The 21806-nt window shown below is 43.5% G+C and overlaps 1 protein-coding gene across 2 annotated transcripts; it reads left to right on the top strand.

Moving 5' to 3' along the window:
• Positions 1–4331: 4331 nt before the first annotated feature.
• Positions 4332–19864, top strand: ampd2b (adenosine monophosphate deaminase 2b). 2 transcript variants are annotated; one of them, XM_060050345.1, is made up of 18 exons: positions 4332–4350; positions 12349–12473; positions 12603–12733; positions 12919–12987; positions 13090–13192; positions 13537–13714; positions 14151–14292; positions 14552–14641; positions 14845–14974; positions 15246–15440; positions 15560–15691; positions 15813–15976; positions 16327–16453; positions 16913–17076; positions 17712–17832; positions 17942–18115; positions 18824–18934; positions 19320–19864. In XM_060050345.1, the coding sequence occupies exons 2-18, from the start codon at positions 12444–12446 to the stop codon at positions 19530–19532; spliced, it is 2274 nt and encodes a 757-aa protein (XP_059906328.1). In that variant the 5' UTR covers positions 4332–4350; positions 12349–12443; the 3' UTR covers positions 19533–19864. The 2 variants fall into 2 exon arrangements, with proteins under 2 accessions (XP_059906328.1, XP_059906319.1); XM_060050336.1 differs by lacking the exons at positions 4332–4350; positions 12349–12473; positions 12603–12733; positions 12919–12987; positions 13090–13192 and having other exon boundaries at positions 13545–13714; positions 14151–14344.
• Positions 19865–21806: the final 1942 nt, after the last annotated feature.

The raw sequence follows: 21806 nt of genomic DNA, 5'->3' as shown, positions 1-21806 counted from the left end.
CTTTGATTTCTACAAGTAATATAAGTGTAGTTGTAGTAAATGTTGTTGTTTCTTTGGTATTAATGTAGAGCTCAACAGAATTTTCCAAGGTCACAATGAGTGTGTGTGTTTGTGTCTGTGTGTCATTCTATGTGTGTGTGTGTGTGTGTGTGTGTGTGTGTGTGTGTGTGTGTGTGTGTGAATACATGTTTGCGTGTGTGTGTGTGTTCGCGTGACATGTCTGCATAAATGCACGTGTGAGATAGAGTGTAAGAGAGAGATTGATAGATGGTGAATTTTAGAGACTGCCAGGCTTGTGAAAAACGTAGAGCAGTTATACCAAATCGTTGAGGTTGATTATCAGTATAAAAGTCTAACCAGGCTGTGTTGATAGTTTCTCATGTACTTATTTAGTGTTCACCTAGCATATTACACATTTAGCTGAATACACCTAGCACTAAAAACGATTCTGCCATAAAACTAATTCCTGAATTGTTTTATAAAATATCCTATTAGATTAGATTAGAATTGATTTTCCTCCAGAGTGAAATCATTGCCATAGGGTGAATTGCATAGAGTATCATTTACAAAGAGAGACACATAAACACGCACAGCAGCACATGAGACATCAGGTTGGGAGTTTATCGAGCGCTGTAAGCAGGATGCTTTATGACGTCATTGTTTGTGAATTGAACCGTAGACGGATGAATGCTTTCAGAACAGCTGTTTCTCCATTCACCAAAAAAAGAACTATCCCACCCCGAAGCATCCGACATCGTTTCCAAATGATCCTCAAGCATCAAGCCAGAGCTGGACTGACCTACACTGTCCCTCCTGAGAACCATGATGCACACCTCACGTCACACCTAAGCTTGTGCGCTAATTGGCTATAGCAGGTTTCAAAGCCCTGAAAGGCTCCAAGCAGGCTAATCGTGGCATCCTTTCGATGGCCAATCCCATTAAAGCCTGGTGGCATACCAGCCCTGCTCACCTAGTGGCCGGCCCCCCTCAGCATGGCTGATCTGTTGACCGGATTACCCACGGAGCATGAGATCAGCCGGTACTGGGAGGCAGGGGCGCCACACATACCACGATGGTCCCATATGGAGCACATTGAAGGAGCGTCATATCTTTGGGGGGGGTGTATCTGTGTGTGTGCGTGTACTCCTATCTTGCTTTGGCGATATATTTATGGATCTAGATATATATTTACGTTAAGGGGGGGGAAAGCCAGAGATGTTGAATGCGGTCTGCTACGTGCAGTGCACGCGGTCACCAAGGACGGAGCTGGTTTATCTTTTGACCTTCTTGAAGGTCACGCAAGTCAATCATGCAAACAGTGTGACCTACAGAAGCACATCACTGAGAATGATATGACGTGGCCCCTACTGACGGATTGTCTGATACATAAATGCATAATCACACCCTATTATATACACTATGTCACACAGGTGTACTTGCAATAGTTTAAAGTTTTTCAAAACAAAGAGGCATTTTCATGTCACAGACTTTGTTCATCCGACTTATAATTGTAGGCAAAAATGTATAGATTCCTAGTTATGAAACGCATGTCTTTAAAAAGGTTTTGGATGCAGTTGCATGAGGAAACTATTTTTTTTTTCTACCAAGTGTTTCTTTATGCATGGCATACACTAAAAGTGATGATTTGTATATTTAAACATATATTGTGATAAACAGGAATCTTAAGTGTGTGTGTGTGTGTGGGGGGGGGGGGTGGGGGGTGGGGTGTGTGTGTGTGTGTGGGGGGGGGGGTGTTGGTTGGTTGGTTTCCATTACCAGAGCTTGTCAGAGGTTTACCCCTGCTTATCAGCTTGGATGCTTTAGTCCACCAGTGCCACACATAAGATGGCTCCCTCTAGCCATCCTGGAGCCATATTCACACACTGGATGTGTTGGTAACACTCAGGAATACAGTTGCATACAACATATGTCACCAGTGTGCTATGAACACACATTCCACACATTAAATGCACCAAGATTTTTAAAATCTAATTTAATAGTAAAATGAAGATGGAAGGGATGGCCTACCTATTATGTACTGTATGTCAGCCAGGGAGGTAGCAGTTAATTTACAGTCAAGGCATATCTAGCTGAAGGGAGATCAAACACATTCAATTAATGATTTAATCTGTTTGTTCTACATATATGTACAAATCCAATGGGATTTTAGTTATAAGTATTTGCCTCTTCTATGCTCATGCAGTTTTGATAACTTTTTGTTTTGTTTTTTAACACAATTGTTACAGAATAGGCCTACAGAATGTATGATTTGTGTGGTAAAAAAAATACATGTATGGTTTGTATGGCTATACAATAATATTAGTTATTTTAAATCATATCTAATTATTATTGTATAGTTATTATTTGTACATTTTATTTAGATTATGATCAGGCTCTTATTACTAAACTGGCCTTCAGCCAGAATGAGCACTTCCATATTGGCCATAAGAGGGCGTCAGGTCCACGTCCATAGCTCTGATATAGAACTGCGATGTCTGCAAAATCTTTGGTAGGCCTACCTTTTTTAGTTTTGCAATTAAAATGAATGATTCCTCGGTGGACTACGATGCTTCTAGAACTGACGGGATGAGCTAGACATTAAAAAAAATAATCTAATCGTCCATTTAATTGAACATGTTAATGTCAATGATAGTTGGAATTTGGCAGGTTGATACGTCGTGAAACGATGTTTGTGTAACGGTTGTTTCGTAGTTGCTGTAGTGTAGAATATCATATGTCACTACACACCTGATTAAGGTATGGTTTCTCCGGACATAACAAGTGGTCATAGCTAGTTTGTGTGTGTCAGCTGGGTGTATTCAGCAGCGCATTGTTATCAGAACAGAGGAGCCCTGACGCGTGGCCCCGGGCCATGGCCCTTTCAGAGATGTGCATTTCTCCCGGGCCGGCCGAGTCATGGGTCACTCCAAACTCCCACTCCCGATCGTCTTCATTTATATCATGTCAATTATTTGAGGTGAGTAATTTTTTTCATATTAATGTGTGTAAGCCTATTGTTTGAAGCAGCCATAGACGCACTTGGTTTCCTATGCGTCCGGTTTTACTATGACTTCTGTCTTTACAACTGAGAAATATGCTTTCATATGCTGTCGATCTGAATGAATAAAAAATGCCAGAGCTCAGACTTTTTTGATGTTAAAAACAAAGTGCAATACACAAATTCATCCCATGCTTGGATTTGATATGGGGGTTTACACTTAGTTATTGGAACAAGGTTATCCCTATGCCCATTAATTTGAGAGCAGGAATTTTAGGGATGTGGTTGAATTCTAAAAGTATCCTGTTTCATCAATAGTCTTCTCTCTCTCTCTCTCTCTCTCTCTCTCTCTCTCTCTCTCTCTCTCTCTCCTCTCTCTCTCTCTCTCTCTCTCTCTCTCTCTCTCTCTCTCTCTCTCTCTCTCTCTCTCTCTCTCTCTCTCTCTCTCTCTCTCTCTCCCCCCCCCACATCTCACTGCCCACAGTAGTCCCTCAGCCACACAGCTTACAGCACATTAAAGGCTTCCTAATGTTACAAAGTTCCCTACACCAAAACCCCTACTGGTGACGGCACATTCTTTACATTTCCGCTCCACGTGTCAGTTATTAATGCTGTGATCGACCCTAAAGATATATTCCCCCGGCGGCATGCGCGGATTTGTGGTTGCCATGGTAACAGAGCAGCCCATAAGATGTCTGTCAGTGGGATGGTCATTGTGTGTGTGTGTGTGTGTGTGTGTGTGTGTGTGTGTGTGTGTGTGTGTGTGTGTGTGTGTGACTAACGTAACGCCATCACTGCAGTTAAGGAAGGGGGAGTATTAGGGGGCGGAGCTTCAGTCACTGCAGCATGAGAATGGATACTCATGCAGCCAAACACACTGGAGCTCCCTCCTCCTTACACGTACCACACACACCCGCACACATACACACACTCATACCCACACACACACATGCACACACACAGCCCAACGTCAAAGAGCAATGAAGCCAGGCTCTCAGCATTTCTACTAGTGTGAGCATCACATTCACCACTCTCCACCTCCTATGTCGCTCACCTGTTCTGTAATTGTCTATCTCTCTTCTCCCCCCTCTGCTTTCCTCTCTCTGTATATTTAGCCTTGTTACCTCCCATCCTCTTCCTCCCTCTCATCTCCCTCTCTCATTAGCCTGCCGTCACTCCATCAAGTGCATCTCTCACAGACAAAGCCTCTCCACGCTGAGCTGAACCGTAGCAGGCATCATGTCCTCCAGCGTGTCCCCCCCCAGGGACTGGCACCGCACCCGGGTCCAAGAGCAAGCAACCCCAGTCCCCCTTCAGGAAGAGGGGCAGCCTGCAGTACAATGCCAGCCCGGGTAAGTCCACGGAATCCTCCCTATTGCAATCAGAGGAACAGATGATGTTTGCAGTCACATGATTCAGGCAACAACTTTGCGCTGTAGTGATCTCGTGGGGGACTGCTGTCTGTGAGTCTTCTTTTTTTCTCTCCTTTTATAATTGTAATTATTCAACCTTTGTGATGAAATTAAATATTTGTGAAGCGAGATTTGATTAAGCCAACTAAAAGGGAGAGAAAACGGTGGTATTAATACCCAGCCGCAAACCACAGAGGAAAAGTGTTTGTTTAGGGAGATGCGTATGTGACCTGTTGATCAGCCAGGTACAGCAGTGGTACCCAGTACAGCGTTTTAACAACATATTGTACAATTCTGGCTTGTTGCACACGATTCTAGCATATTATTTTATGTATCATTAATTTTTTCATCATTTATTTATCCATTCATTTTCATAGAGTATCTTTAAATGTTCAAGTTTTGCACAAAGGAGATGAAGCTCCTGAATATATACATGCATACAATCATTGAACCATCAGAAATGTGTTGATTATGAAACTGATCGCCAAATGCAGAATTTTCTTCTTTGAATCACCCCTTTTATTGAAAGGTGGGTCTAACTTCACTTCAACATTGAATGCATTTATACGAGCTGTCTTTAATGTATAGACAAAGCTTTGAATAGATGCATTGTTTGAAAGAATGTCAATACAGCAGCGATTTACAACCGTCCCCGATCGAATACACAGGTTGGGGAATCCAGTACGTGCATCCAATATTAATGTTATGCAAATACTCCTTTTTCTAAAGTAATTAATGCCAGATGAAATATAAAAGCATTAGATCAATCAAAACTACAGTACCTTTTAAATCGGTGGAAGGGCATGTTTCCTATAGCAAATAAATTCTTCCATCGTGGAGGAAGGAGATGTGACAGTTCTTTGTACTAAAAATGTGTTGATGCGCTAAAGATTTTCTCCTCGGGAAATATTTCAGTCTCTCTCTCACTCACTCTCCCACTCTCTCACTCTCTCACACATGCTCTTTCTCCATTGTCTTCCTAAATACCCATAATTACCAATTACCTCTCACAGCTGACAGCCATGATTGCAGTACAACTGCATTAGGACTGTAGTACGGACAGCCAAATACTGGTGATGCCCCCACTGCTCAGCCTCTAACCCTGACGGTTAGGAAGATTAAATCTATGTTTGGGCGTCTGATGAGAGAGAGAGAGAGAGAGGAGAGAGAGAAGAGAGAGAGAGGAGAGAGAGAGAGAGAGAGAGGAGAGAGAGAGAGAGAGAGAGAGATAGAGAGAGAGAGAGAGAGAGAGAGAGAGAGGAGAGAGAGAGAGAAGAGAGAGAGAGAGAGAGAGAGAGAGAGAGAGAGAGAGGGGCTCTGTGTTTGTAGATGTGCACAGAAACACTGGCGTAATGTAAAAATGCTATCACGGTTGAAGCACTGCAACAAACAGCTGGTGACTCATGGGTGGTTTTACCAGGGCAGTGATGGAGGGCAAGCCAAGGGGAATCTGTCCCTACAGAGCACGGGTTCACTGAGACTTATTGTGGTTGTCGGAGTCTACTGAGTCATACTCTGTGATGGTTGAATTGGATTCATTGTAGTGTAATTATCGACTGTGTGGAATCCAAATCTTTGTGGACCAGAAAATCGGATTGCTGTTCTTATCAGTGATGACTTTGGTGACATTTCGATTATGTTTGTGTATTAGCTCTGGTTTTTACTTCATCCATCTTCTTATGTGCAGTGTGTTAAGTGACACCTTGCAGAACGGATTTAGCTGAATGGAATATAATATATCTAAATATTTTTTGATGAGTGTATAAAATAAAGAAAAATATGAGCTGGTATGATGGTATATAGTAACTTTGCTATTATTCAGAGTTGTACAAGAGGATATACTTTTTAACATATAAGATACATTGAGATGCCCTGAAACAAGAACACAAATACTCAGTTCTAGTCCCATGTTGAGGGACATAGGACAGTTCATCAGTAGACTGACTTGCAGACTTGTTTGTTTATCGCAGCTCGCTCTATTTGTGGTCATATAAGTGAAGGTGAAAGGTATGGCCCTGGTGACTGTAGCAAGGTATCGTCAGCTTTCTGCTCTGTCTTTTCCTGCAACAGCAACAGGATTGCTGTGCATGCTGCTCTTGCAACACGTTTGCTTGTCGGGATTCAGTCAAATCTGGGGCGCAATACTGTGCTTGGCCAAGGAGGGAGCCTGGTCCTAAGTGAATATAGTGAGTTTGATGAATGAAGGTCTGCAGGCAGGCATGGTGGAAAGCATCTGGGATCGGCACTGGATTCGCCAGGATGATTTGATCACTTCACTTAGCTGTCTCTGTAACCTTTTTTCTTGTCATTTGAGCAAAGATATAGCTGATACCGAGAGATACCATGTTTATTTTGTTGATTTCTTGAAACACTTTTCTTCCAGGTTTTGTAAGTTAGATAATTGATTTCTTAGTACGCTGGTTAATTAACATGTCATACACCTACTTGAAACGCTATTTACCATGTTAATAAAAACATCTATACTTTACTAAGATCAAAATATAAAAACAGCCACACTGGTCAGTGGTCCATGACCTCTTTATATTTGTATATTTACAATTGCATAATAGATTAAACCTCATATTCTTCACACATGTTGAACATTTGGTAATTGATTGAGTCGAGAGTGAATCATCTTCAGATACGGTATGCAATGTTTGGATAAGAACAAAGGCAAACTGGAATTGGGGGAAGCAAAACATATCCTTTAATACCATAAAATGAACATTGACCTGAGGCTCTGTTGATTTGATAATGTATTACAGCCCAGGCTCTGTCCAGGACCAATTACCTGACCAAATCACTGTGTCTGTTCTATGGACCCACATGACTGGGTCTGTCCTGCTCTTAAACTACATCAAACGCCATCCAAATGAGAAGAAATGTTTATTATAATTGTTGTGACCACCTGAACCAGTGTCTCCTCTTCTATATATACATATATATATATATATATATATATATATATATTTCCTTTCTTTTTATGTAATAAGCTCAGTTCAACGGAACAAAGTTTGGAAGTGTAAACATTTAACCTTGCTTTTTCTTTTGCTATTGTGAAACGAGTACCCGAGCAGAGTACATGTGTCGAAACACCAGAAAAAGCTCTAATATTTGAACATTGGGAACAAACGTATCCAGTCCAAATACATTTTAGTTGAAATATTGAACCTCTGTTAAAACGTTTTGCAGCTGCATGTGAACATTACAATCCGAGAGGAGGGCAAGTGGGAACGCTCTGCAGAGATATTGTTGAGAGGGACACCAGCATGTTGCCCTTAGCGACACACAGGAGTTGCAAAGAGCAAACAACAGGCTATGTAGCGCACGATTCACATCCACAGTATAATGCACATTCCCCCCCCCCCCTGCCCCCATCTGTCTGCCCCACTTGGTACATTCCGGATGGATGTCAGAGCCATTTAAATGAGCCGAATCAGCTGCAGAGGCGCTATAGAGCGGCGACAGCTGGCCTGAACCAGGAAGCATCCGGAGGGCCAGGCAGCAAAACACTGGGCTGTGAGGGGGAGTGCATGGACCCACTGCACCGTCTCCATGTATGTATGACAGGGATAGATTAATGCAGCGGCTTCCGCTGTTCATCTGTGTGTGTGTGTGTGTGTTCGGTGTGTGTGTGTGTGTGTGTGTGACTGTCTGTTGTGGGACGATGCGCAGAGGTCTTTCTTTCTTTTCGTCTCCTTGCGGCACCTCCTCTTCATCCTTCACTCCTCATCATGTCCACTTTTCTGGACAGCAGATGTCACCCTGAGCTCTCTCTCTCTCTCTCTCTGTCTCTGTCTCTCTCTCTCTCTTCCTCTCTCTCTCTCTCTCTCTCTCTCTCTCTCTCTCTCTCTCTCTCTCTCTCTCTCTCTCTCCTCTCTCTCTCTCTCTCTCTCTCTCTCTCTCTCTCTCTCTCTCTCTCTCTCTCTCTCTCTCTCTCTCTCTCTCTCTCTCTCTCTCTCTCTGAGCAGTAAAGTACGCTCCACCACCCCCCCATCCCATGGTAAACAAAAACGCATCTGTCCTCTTCAACTCAGCCTTCCACCTCTGTCTGACTAACCCCACCCCCTCCCTCCCTCCAACACCTCCTGTCCCTTCATGGGTCTGACCAGTCCCCCAAGTGATATTGTTCATTGTATAAAGGAGGTTATTTGTAGACATGTTTACATTGTAGAGCTTTGTTGTGCTGAGAGAGCCAGCCGGGGATTTAGCCTGGGAGCCTCAGTTTATATCATTCGATTTCTACCTCATTTTTACTACTACTACTATTATAACTACTACTACTTTCTGAGTACTACTTTCCTACTACTATTGGATATCTTTTATTAATTGTTGAGGAATAACATTCTACTCAAGTTCCTAAAACAACAAAGCTCAATTAGGGTAAGTAGATCTTTATGTTTGTGTTTCCAGATGGTGATGATGAACACACTCTTTGTTTCATGGTTCTGTGTGATGGGGACAAAAGACATACATACGTAAAGATGCGGGTTGATTGGCATTGACCCGTTGCTGCAATACATCAACGTCGCTGCCATATTTGAGAGAGGCCAAGGCTGGCCGATGAATACGGTTAAAAGGGATAATTTTTCCTGGATTGAAACATTTGCATTTGTCAAACAACTTCAATGAGCATTTTTTTTATTCATGTTAAATCATATTAGTTTATATTGTATACACCAATCGTTTTTCCTTTTCCTTCTCTTTCATGCCACATAGATCATAAACACTTGAATAAAAACAACCGATTGAAATTGGTTGACAAATGTAAACGTTATAGTGCCTTTTATCTTGAAAAAATCACAGCTTCCCCGTTTGCTGGTATTTGATAACAGGCCTTGTCTTGCCCTCTCCAATATGGCGGGGACGTAGACGTACAAACCAAGGTCAATGCGGCGTCTATGTTCATGGCCTTTGTCACCCACCTCAACAAGGAATCATTTTTAAATCCAGACAAAACAAAATAGTTGTTGTGGTTTAATACTGATTATGATGCTAAACATAATCTTATACTGAATGATGGACACCAGTATGGAATTGCCAAATCTTTAAAAGAAAATGGCACATTGAAGTCCAACCACCTACCCAAATGAATGGTAAAATATGATGATGAATAATCACAAACGTAAAGTTCACCTGTGTCAGGGTGTTTGCATTAGGGCTGTCAAATGACCTTGAATAAGCCAACTATAATCATTTATATCATTGAGCCCCTTTCTCACTTTTTTCACCAAGAGCGCCCGGAATAGCAAATCAAACAATGTCATGCTAGGTCATGAAGAGTGTGCCGAAATCAAAGGGTCACTGTCATTCGTTTTGTGTTGGCACAGTGCAAGCTAAAGTCCTGGTTGAGTGCCTCCTCCTCTACCTGATCCCTGGACAATTATAAACTGAAAAGACTGAGAACCATGATTGTGTGTGTGTGTGTGTGTGTGTGTGTGTGTGTGTGTGTGTGTGTGTGTGTGTGTGTGTGTGTGTGTGTGTGTGTGTGTGTGTGTGTGTGTGTGTGTGTGTGTGTGTGTGTGTGTGTGTGTGTGTGTCAGAACACAACACCTAACAAGGGTGAAATTGAGTAAACAAGCCAGTCTGTTGACACCCTGGCTGCCCTCTCTGGGTATTATCTTCCTCTTGTTCTCCACAACACCCCTACTGTATCATGTTGGAGTCAGACAGCGAGCTCCACAGCATTATGCATCGCAATGAAATATACATGCAGAAAGACTCGCCTGCTATAACATGACACTCTGTGATCGGCTGCTAAGGTCCCGGGGACGGTTGTTTTCATTAGCCAGCTGTCCGTGGGGAGAACTCGGTGTATGTACTGTACTCTATGTATCAAGGACCTTAAGTACTTGCCAGTGCCATGATCTTTGAATCTGGGGCAACAAGGCATCACAGTTGACAGGCTATTAGGCTACACTCCTACATCATCACAGTTGACAGGCTATTAGGCTCCACTCCTACATCATCACAGTTGACAGGCTATTAGGCTCCACTCTACATCATCACAGCACATCGCCGTTCTTTCCCTCAGATCAGCCATAGTAGGCCCTCTGACACGGCGGTCCTTCATCTGTACTGCAGACGAGATGCTTGACGTCTAGTGGAGCATCTTGTTGTTGTGTTGTCTCCTCACTCACCATGGGGGATGTGTGAGATTATGTAACGTTAGCTGCAGCGCGCCAAATATAGACACCATCAGGGGGATTATCTCCAGGCCTGGGGGGGCTCTGCTTGGCTAGGCTCGGTCCAGCTTGGATGTTTTTTTCCGGTGGGGCGGGTTGGTGGGGGGGGGGGGGGGGGGTGCATCCTCCTCTCCCCTCTCATGCCCCCTTCTAATAAAGTCAGTGAGATGTAACCCCGTGACCACACCACTGTTACCTCACAGTACAGTGCACAAGACAGGGCTGCTCGCTTGGACACAAGCCTTTCTCCACCTCCTCCCGTCGCTAGCATGGTTGAGTATATATTGGCTGGGGTCGCTCCTCTGTACAGCAACTAACCTCATCCAGACACCAACTCTGAGTCAAGGCTTTGTGTATGAGAAATACAGCGAAGCAGGTCAGTGGTCTGCCACATACTATTGTTCACAACTCAATCAGTTTCGATGAGTACATTTGAAATATAGAGAGGATTCGTATGCGGTAGAGTTGTGGAAGAATGTTTTTCCCTAGCCCTGCTAAGACTGTATCAAATAATATTGCTAAGTGTTCACCGGTACAGTAGAAGCATTGCGTGTCTGTGTGGGTTGAGTAGGAGGTGTTGATTGGGTGGTGTGGGACAGGAGGTGCTAAGCATGTGGTGCGTAGCATAAAAAGCATTTTTACTCTTTTATTTTCCACGTGGCAGTGTTGACTGTGTTTAACTGCATGAGAGTTTGTGTTTCCGTGAAGAAAGGCCATCTATATCACCTGTATGTGACTGGCTCCGGTGCTAATTCATATCCTAAACACAGCCGGATCAGAAGACGCTAAACACGTTAAGGCAAGGCAAGGCAACTTTATTTATTCACACTTTTCATACACGAGGCAAACTCAAAGTGCTTCACATAGAAAAATGGTCGTACAATAAAAGGAAATAATAAATAAAATAGATGAATAAAGACATATTCATCTATAATGAGTAAAGAAAATAATCATTCAGATGATTGTTTTCAATTTCCCCCCGGCGGATGTTAGAGAAAGAGGGAGACATATTTTGTCTAGCAGAGCAAAGCCGGTAGGAAGCAGACCCACAGACATCTACCATGCGGAGGATGAAATATTCATCGGGGCATTCAGAGGCAGGTGTGCAGTTGCACAGCAAAAGATTAATGAGCACCTACGGGTGTCAAAATAGACCCCTGGGGGAAGCAGCGTGAATTGAACGCCCCCGGTTGGATCTGTTTTTGGGCAAAGGGTTCCTTTCTGTGTCCCTATAGCCCTCCCTGCCGCTTAAGGCATCCCGTCTACAGTCTCCCTCAGCGTAAGCCTACTCTACTGTTTCCGTTCTGTTATTTTGCATGATAACTTGTTTCAGTCCTGCAGAGGCACTGGCACGAATAGCCGTATACGTGTTGATGGTCTCTAGACTTTAATAGCCCATTGTTTCTTGATAGCAGCTTAGTTCGGACCCTCCACTTGCGCCTAACTCGGATCAGCCATCGGCCGGACCGGAGAAGATGAAGGACGTCGTTTAGGCAGAACAAAACAGGACTTGTTGGGGTGGTGGTTGATCGGTGGTTGATCTTAAACTCTGTTTCAACCGAAACCATACGCACCTGTCTATTTATTTGCATAGGAAAATGTATGGTTTGGCTGCAAAGATATCCTCATCATATCCCATCATGATACAATGGTCTCGACGCAATTTCATCCCATTTCAAATTTGAATACGAGTCCGTACTCTAAACAGGCTACTTGTTTTTCTGATGGAAATTGTTTCACTCTCTTTCCCCAGTTGAGCTTCGCGGCGCACGTCACCTCCTCACTTCCCAGCATTCGTTGCCGGGAATCCCAGTGGCCCTAAAGCAGCCCATTGACCTTCGCACATCCATGGACGGAAAATACAAAGAGATCGCGGAGGTCAGCGCTTCACAGAATACACATCTCAGCTCACTCACTTAACATGTATCCCCGTGTGGATCTGTGTTGTGTTTGAATGCTGTGCGTTTCCTAGTGGATGTTTATTTTGGGTGTACATGTGTTTCTCAGGAGCTGTTCTCCCGCAGCCTAGCTGAGAGCGAGATGCGGAGCGCGCCCTACGAGTTCCCCGAGGACAGCCCCATCGAGCAGCTGGAGGAGCGACGCCAGCGCCTGGAGAGACAGATCAGCCAGGATGTCAAGTGAGCCCCGCAGGAGAGCGCCCAGTCCAACGTTAACCCTGGGGGACTTTGTGTGGGACACTCTCAGCTACTTGAGATTGTTCCAAATTATGAATGGGAAATGTACGTGTGTGTGTGTGTGTGTGTGTGTGTGTGTGTGTATGAGTGACTGATAACCACATCACCCTGGATCTCTTGTTCCCCAGGTTCGAGCCAGATATTCTGCTGCGAGCGAAACAGGAATTCATGAAAACAGACAGCGCTACAGATCTAGAGTAAGTGAGGGGCTGAACGTGGTCACTGCCTCTCACCTCATCAGCTGAACATATTGACTGATCTTAGCACATCATGGAGCTTTGGAATATCTCTTCTGTCAGATATTTGAAGGACGAGGACCAGGCGAGTTACTATCTGGAGAGAGAGCTGATTCCTGAGAGGGAGTACCAGAGAGTCTCCATTTCCGGGGAGGAGAAATGCGGGGTGAGTTACGGCTGCTGAAGCTCCAGTCTTGTGTACTACATTTGTATCATATATATTTATATTATATTCATACATTGGTCTTTCACTCTATCTCTTATTCTTCTCTTCCATCCTCCTCATCTTACGTCTTCTTCTTCTTTTTCTCTTCCTACCTCTTCTTCTTCTTCTCATCCTACCTCTTCATATTCTTCTTCTTCTTCTTCTTCTCATCCTACCTCTTCTTCTTCTTCTTCTCCTTCTTCTCCTTCTCCTCCTACTTCTTCTTCTTCTCCACCTACCTTTTCTTATTACCATTATTTTCCTCCTACTACTTCTTCTTCTCCAAATCCTCCCTCTCTGTATAGGTGCCCTTCACAGATCTGCTGGATGCAGCCAAGTGTGTGGTGAAGGCTCTGTTCATCAGGGAGAAATACATGGGCGAGTCTCTGCAGAGCTTCTGCCCGACCACCGCCCGCTACCTGCAGGAGCTGAGTGACCGGCCCCTGGGGGCCTGCGATGAGGACGTCCCAGAAACCACTGCTGGTAGCTTAACACAGACTCGCACGGGCGCACACACACACACACATACGCACACGCACACGCACACATGCACACATGCATCAGCACAAGCATGAACGCACGCACAAGTACACATACAACTCAGATCTAGAGATCTAGAGATCTAGTATTGGTGAATCAAGTCTAATTACATGCAAACAAACAACTTAGACACTCAAGACATCCCGAAATACAAACCTGAAAGACTATTCTTTAAACATGCACCAGTTAATTTCAAAGACTCCACATCTCACTGGAAACCAAACTGGATCTCGACAATAATAAACGTCTGTTCTCTCAGTGCATGACTTCCAGGCCGTGGTCACAGATTTAGCGGCGTATGTGTTGCCCACTCAAGACGCCCTTGGGGACAAACACATCCATGTTGGCCTGATCCCTGTTTCTGTCCTCCCCTCTTAAGACCCCACTCACATGCACCCGGAACCCGGTTCCAAAGCCCACCCCTACGAGAAACAACACCTGGCCGCCATGCCCCCGGACGCTGGCTACGGCTGCCAGATGGTCGATGGGGTGGTGCACGTGTTCACCTCCCAAGGCACCACGTGAGGCCAAGAACTACCCCACACACCACTGCCCACTTCACTGCTCACTAGGGTGGGGCAAGGCAAACACACACAAGAATTGAGATCTGACTAATAATTGTTTGATAGCTGTGTGTTTTGCTTGTTATTTTTCTTCCGCCTTTCTACACATCCTAATGTTTTTAAGGTGTTGATGTAGAGCAAATTGATATTTAAGGCTCTTCGACTTTGAAGTACACACCAAATTAAATTTCGGCTTCTGGTGTTTGGGTTTATCCAGGAGCACAGAGCTTGACCTGCCCTATACGGACCTGCGAGAATACATTGCTGATATGAACGTGATGATGGCCCTCATCATCAACGGCCCAGTGTGAGTTATGTACATCATGAACACGGTCATTTGTGTCAATTTGTGTATTATGTGTACATAATTAGGCCCTAATATATCGTACATTCCGAAAATCTGTGCAACACTCGGGAACACAATTGATCAAATCATTATAAAAATTGTTGAAGTGATGAGGTTGAAATTGGTTGACCTGAATTTTCGGCTCTTGTTCCTAACGGAGGCAGAAAATCCTTTTGCTATCGCCGTCTGCAATACCTGAGCTCCAAGTTCCAGATGCACATCCTGCTGAACGAGATGAAGGAGCTGGCGGAACAGAAGAAAGTCCCGCACCGAGACTTCTACAACATCCGCAAGGTGAGCGAGCCCCCGGATACTCCGCCTCTACACTTTTTGAAACAGGATCTTCTGTGTAAAGATTTAGCAAAGAAAGAGCAAAGTTTTTAGAATTGTTTAATGTTTAAAGTTATAACAAAAAACAAAATAAATGTGTCAGTTCTATTTGTAAATGTTAAATAACATACTTCCATAAAGACGAGGCTATGAAGAGGATAATGATGTGATGTGCTGATAAATTTATAGAAAATCTCACGGATGAGGTTTTCTTTCCCCATGCATTTGTCTTCAGGTGGACACGCACATCCACGCCTCGTCCTGCATGAACCAGAAGCACCTGCTGCGCTTCATCAAGCGGGCCATGAAGAAGTTCCCCAAGGAGATCGTCCACGTGGAACAGGGCCGCGGCCAGACCCTCATGGAGGTCTTCGACAGCATGAACCTCACCGCCTTCGACCTGAGCGTCGACACGCTGGACATGCACGCTGTACGGCCGGCGGCTCCATCCCGATGATGAAAGATGTTATTTATCACAGCTTGCTGGAATCTAGTGTCTGAGTGACCCTCTTTGTCGTCTAAACTCTTTTTTTTGTGTTTCCTTTTTAGGACCGCAACACTTTCCATCGTTTTGACAAATTCAACGCCAAGTACAACCCTATCGGCGAGTCCATCCTGAGGGAGATCTTCATAAAAACAGACAATCACGTGGAGGGGAAATACTTCGGTCACATCATAAAGGTGCTCTTCAAATTGACCATAATGCACCCCGACACCTAAAACATCTAATCCTACACGCCTGCCAAAAGCATGGGTTTGACTGGCGCCATCTTCTGACTCCAACCTGTTACTACGCCTGCAGGAGGTAATGGCTGACCTGGAGGAGAGCAAGTACCAGAACGTGGAGCTCAGGCTGTCCATCTACGGCCGGTGCAGAGACGAGTGGGACAAGCTGGCCAAGTGGGCGGTCATGCACCACGTCTACTCAGACAATGTGCGCTGGCTTGTGCAAGTACCGAGACTCTTGTAAGATGTCTACATTTAATGCAATACATTTAACTATATTACCACACCAAATGTCATCTAGATAATTACATGAGATTAAAGTGAATTAAATGCTATTACATACATATTTGCCTACATATGTACACACATACATGCAATATACATTTTTGATGTTTGAAAATGGAATATTGATTTGTTTACAAATTGGCCTTACTGAAAAGCAGTTTCTTCATTTGTTTTTTGCACCTACTTTAGGATCTTTTTCTCCTATTTTTCTCCTTTACTATTTGAATATGTTTGAACAATCTCAAGGTACCAAATTGCCTGGATGTTATAATAAAAAAGCGATTTTCTGCCCCTCTCTTCCAAAGTGATGTCTACCATACCAAGAAGCAGCTGTCCAGCTTTCAGGAGATGTTGGAGAACATCTTCATGCCCCTGTTTGAGGTCACCGTCCACCCAGGCAGCCACCCTGAGTTACACCTCTTCCTACAGCATGTAAGTGCTTCTCTTTTGTTTATCCAGAACGCATTAAAAACCTCATTCAAATGCGCAGTGTTTGGCAGATCTCATTATAAGGTTAAAAACCTTTTACTGTATTCAACTACAAAAAGATTATTGAAGTGTGACAGATGCCAAACACTCCCTGGCCTTTACATCATAGAGTCTGTTTCATGCTGTTGCCATGGAAACATAACATGAAGAGCAGAGTGTGTGCGTGTGTGTGTGTGTGGAATTCAACACGTTCGGCGAATTGGTTCATAAACGGCAACGTGTTGTTTAGGCCTACCACGATTATGTGCATGTTGTGTTATTCCAAAGCATTGCGTGTATGTAAATATGAGTTTCCCATTGCAACAAATACAATTACAATTCCTTTGATAATTTAATCTATTTTTTAATTTACATTTAATTAATTCTGATCGTGTAGTATTGTTCCTGGGTTGGTCTTTGCAGGTGGTGGGCTTCGACAGCGTGGATGACGAATCCAAGCCTGAGCAGCACATCTTTAACCTGGACAGCCCGCTCCCAGCTCGCTGGACAGGGGAGGAAAACCCCCCCTACTCATACTACCTCTACTATACCTACGCCAACATGACCGTGCTCAATCACCTGCGCAGGTATGGCCCTCAACACCTGGACTGATCACCGTATGTTGTGACAAATCCTGGATGTTTATGCCGAAAGAAATTCAACTTCATGTATTGATCTTAGGATATGATGGGAAATGCGTGTCAAAGCAGTACAGCACAGTCATAACAATTACACATGTGTGGAAGCTCAGGAGGAAGAGCAGTTTGACTTTTAACTAGAAGGTCGCTAGTTCGATCCCCGATCCGCGAGTGTCGAGGGGTCCCTGAGCAAGACACTTAACCCTAACTGCTCCCGACTAGCTGGCTGTCGCCTTGCATGATTGACTCCGCCGTCGTGTGTATGAATTTCAATTCAATTCAATTTTATTTGCATAGCCCTTAATCACCATTACAGTCTCAAAGGGCTTAACAGGCCAAATATTCATGAACCGTTGTAAATCGCTCAGGATAAAAGCGTCTGCCAAATGTCCTAAATGTAAATGTAAATTGAAAGAATATGCAACAATATAAGACACAATATGCATAGTAAAAAAAAAATCAGCACTTTGCTGATTTTGAAGTGTCATCTAGAATGTCGTGTAGAGTTTGGGTCGAGAAGTGTGTATTCCCATTGCATATGAGTGCACTAACACCCGGGGTGCGTATGTGTTGACGACGCCCAGGCAACGTGGGTTCAACACCTTCGTGCTGCGTCCCCACTGCGGAGAGGCAGGACCGATCCACCACCTGGTGTCTGGCTTCATGCTGTCAGAGAACATCTCCCACGGCCTGCTGCTGAGGAAGGTAACCACGCTTTCATACTCGATGAAACCAAAACACATGGATCCAACATGTGCAGTATCATGTGAACACAGACTCACGGTTAACTCAGGACTCATGCCCCTGTGTCCAGGCTCCCGTCCTGCAGTACCTGTACTACCTGGCCCAGGTCGGCATCGCCATGTCCCCCCTCAGCAACAACAGCCTGTTCCTCAGCTACCACCGCAACCCCCTCCTGGAGTACCTGTCGCGGGGCCTGCCGGTCTCCCTGTCCACAGACGACCCCCTGCAGTTCCACTTCACCAAGGTCAGACCCCCTCCCTGGCCGTGGTGCAAGGAACACTGTCCATTTTATTTATCAGTAACTGTAATGGTATCCTCATAGTCTGCTTCGTAAGCCAAAAGCTTATGGAGTGTGAACTAGAGAACTAGAATCCTATGGTTTTAACCCATTGTGTATCACCTACTGAAATGGGATCATCATCAGTGTTTCCCCCAGAAAATGTCTTAGTCAAGGAGCAGGGGGGGGGGGGGGGGGGGGCACGACCATTGTTGTAACAGTATTACTGATGCATTATTGATCTTTATTTTTTTACACCTGATGGAAGTCTGTTTTCTTTCCCTACGAGTTTTCTACTTTATTAATGCATATAATATTTTTATTATATTATATTATATATATATTTTTTTTTTATATACATTGGTAGTCAAGGCGGGGCCGTATTGTTGTTATGGCGGCCGCCTTCACAACACAGTACTGGGGGAAACACTGATAATAATTTGCTTCCGAAGCCCAAAGTGAGCTCATACTGAGCACAACTTCTCCTCAAGAGCTAGAATCATATTGTATTAACATAGTTAAGCACACAGACCGGAAATCTAGCGTGGCTGCATTTTTTCAAATTCAGACACACACAAAAACATTGTATCCCAGCCGGGCCGCCGTCACCCGGTGCCTGTTAACCCAGTGCTCCCCGGTGTGTTTCCCTCTTATCTGTGCACGTCTGCGGTGCAGGAGCCTCTTATGGAGGAGTACAGCATCGCGGCCCAAGTGTGGAAGCTGAGCTCCTGCGACATGTGTGAGCTGGCCAGGAACAGTGTGTTGATGAGTGGCTTCTCCCACAAGGTGAACCCACGCCAAATGAAAAAAATTCCCTGCAGGAATTCCCCGTATAGTAAATGATTGAACAATTCTAGACAATTTTGTTTGGGGAAAAGCTTCCACTCCACAATTAGAATGTGTTTACTTATTGTGTGATATGTCTTGTTCCTATGTTAATGATATTACCTGGACCGCAAATGAATGATATTACATTAGGGGATATTGCTGTTTATGACTTTATCCTGCAAGGAAGTCCCTTTTTAAGTCTTAATCCACTGAACTGCAGATGGTTTCCATGGATAATCGTGTATGTCTTCAACAGATTATGTTTTGATGATCTTGGATTTGGTCTATATAATATATCCTCATGGATTAATTAATTTGGCTAATTGGATGTTGTGTCCATTAGGTGAAGAGCAACTGGCTGGGCCCATACTTTGTGAAGGAGGGCCGCGAAGGGAACGACATCAGACGGACCAACGTGCCTGACATCCGCGTGGCCTACCGATACGAGACCATGTGTGAGGAGCTCAACCTGATCATTCAGGCCATCCGCACAGACCAGCTGGAGACCATCGAAGAAGAGGCCTGTCTGACTATGAAGGACGACAGGAATCACTAGATGCTTCCAAGAAACATCATTACGAATCAAGTCAAGCCCTTCTATTTTTACATTGGGACCAAGTCAGAATTTGAACACAAATCACAAAACCTTTGAAACCAGAAGTGATGGTGAATTAATTAAAAAGCAGAAATGCATTACTAGGAGACTGTGAGTTACCATGGCTTAGCAATGTGAAAGGGGCCCTGTTATGGCCTGTTTTAAGGGTCTGCACTATCCGAAGTGTTTAACGTTCTATTATTGTTGTGATTGTTGTGGTTCAAGAGTTCCTTTTGTATTCACTGTAGTCAGTGTGTTTATTCATGTGGCCATATTCTTTTAATTTCTCCTTCCGCATGATCGAGAGCAACTCTTAAGATATTGTTATCAACATTGACCATGTCGACTTCCAATCCTCATATTAGCGGATAGCAGTGAGGCATTGCTCCTTTCTGTGAAGTGCTGTATTGTGCATTCCATTATCATGCCAGGCTGTTATTGTGGGTGTGTGAAATCATCAATACATTCACCTTAATGCACGTATGTAAGGTTGATTTGAATTCATACTTGCATAACCATGGGAACCGGATCATTAACCACAACACTGCCATGTGACAGGCCTCAGCGACATCACTCCACAGCCCCACCCTACAGGTTTATATCTATTTAGTTGTTTCTGTAATGTTCTTTGGCCCATCCAGTGTTTTCCAGTGGGGTGCTAAATTGACGTGATGTTGTAACTCTGTCAATGCATGGCCCCTTTGTTTGAAAAAGGGGCATGGTAACTATGTCTACCTTTACTTAACCTGGCTTTATTTTGGCATTCTTTGATCAAAACAAGTCAAGCATACATGGCTGAAAGCTGTGAATCATTAACTGTGCTGGATCTAAGAACGCTAAATTCACAAGGAGAAAAAAGCTATTAGCGACTTGAACCTGATCATGCTGTTGATGTTGTCTATCGGCTTCCATGGCTATATATTATTAGCCATGAAAAATAGACTAAGGACCTCCTTGCATTGGTCCATTGTGATAAGTTCACTAAAGTATTGTACACTGATCTCCATGTCAAAAGGTGATTAAAAAACATAGTTATTGCTACAGTTGACCAATTGAAGGAGTTTAAATATTGCTAAAATACTTGGATGCAAAGGTTGGGAATATTTGTATGGATTTGACATTAAGCTAAATACATACAGACAGCGCAATCCATGGTTTGATCTGTATCCATCAATGCAAGTTTAGGTCATAGTATGGCAAGCCGAATTGTCATTTAGGCCTACTAACTAAGTTTGACGATATGGAATTAACATTGTAGATATCAACAACTTCTTTCTGACTAGTCGTAATATAATTTTGAATAGTTGGAATTTTCATTCAAGATATCTGTAATGTAATTGTGACTAGTCGAAACGACAGATAGAGATAGGTCTATCTGTAATTCAGTTTTGACTAGGCGAAACTGAATTACAGACGTCACGGAAAAAGACATTCAACTCGTCACACATCTTAAAGGCACCCAGTGCAACTTTATGTAAACATTCAATGAAAAATAAACATTCAATTTCTAGTCTTTTTTACACGTAGTAAATTTCAATAACTCCATACCATTACATATCGACATTCAAGGAGCAAAGATGAGACGTCGTTGTGTGGTGAGAACTGATAGAAAATCATAAACAACAACAATCGCCGGTGGGGAGAAGCCATTTTTCCATTGACTGGAAGCCTGCTTTATTTATTGTAGGTTACAAAAAATAAAGAAAATGGCGGCATTGTTGTTGTTATCGATTTTGTATCAGTTCTCACCACACAACGACGTCTCATCTTTGCTGCTTAAATGTCGGTATGTAATGGTATGGAGTTATTGAAACTTACTACGTGTAAAAAAGACTAGAAATTGAATGTTTATTTTTAAGCCTCGAAAGTTGCACTGGGTGCCTTTAAATGACAATTGACGATATCTGTAATTCAGTTTTGTATGGCAAGCCGAATTGTCATTAACTATGTTTGACTATCCGGAATTAACATTGTAGATATCAACAACTTCTTTTTGACTAGTCAGAACATAGAAAACAACGAAGAACTTAAAAAAAAAAATATATAACATAATTTACAAATAACAGTTAACATGAGTAAGAAGGACATATCAAAAAATTTAGCTATTTCTCAAACTGTCGACAACGGAGGTCAAATGTTTATGTAGACTCTGTTGTCTTGTCCCCTGGAAGGGGACATTCTTTTTACAGGGCAAGAATCTTGCATATATTTTTTTAACAGCTTGGCCCCCACCTC

The sequence above is a fragment of the Gadus macrocephalus genome, chromosome 1, assembly GCF_031168955.1.
Source record: "Gadus macrocephalus chromosome 1, ASM3116895v1".
In the NCBI taxonomy this organism is placed as follows: domain Eukaryota; kingdom Metazoa; phylum Chordata; class Actinopteri; order Gadiformes; family Gadidae; genus Gadus; species Gadus macrocephalus.
This window is presented reverse-complemented; position numbering and strand designations above follow the sequence as displayed.

Excerpts from the sequence above, each read along its gene's own strand:
- ampd2b (XM_060050345.1), top strand. The coding sequence starts at position 12,444 with ATGGACGGAAAATACAAAGAGATCGCGGAG. Across the intron at positions 15,977-16,326 it reads GTGCAAGTACCGAGACTCTT|TGATGTCTACCATACCAAGA; the intron begins GTAAGATGTCTA and ends TCTCTTCCAAAG. Across the intron at positions 18,116-18,823 it reads TGCAGTTCCACTTCACCAAG|GAGCCTCTTATGGAGGAGTA; the intron begins GTCAGACCCCCT and ends TCTGCGGTGCAG.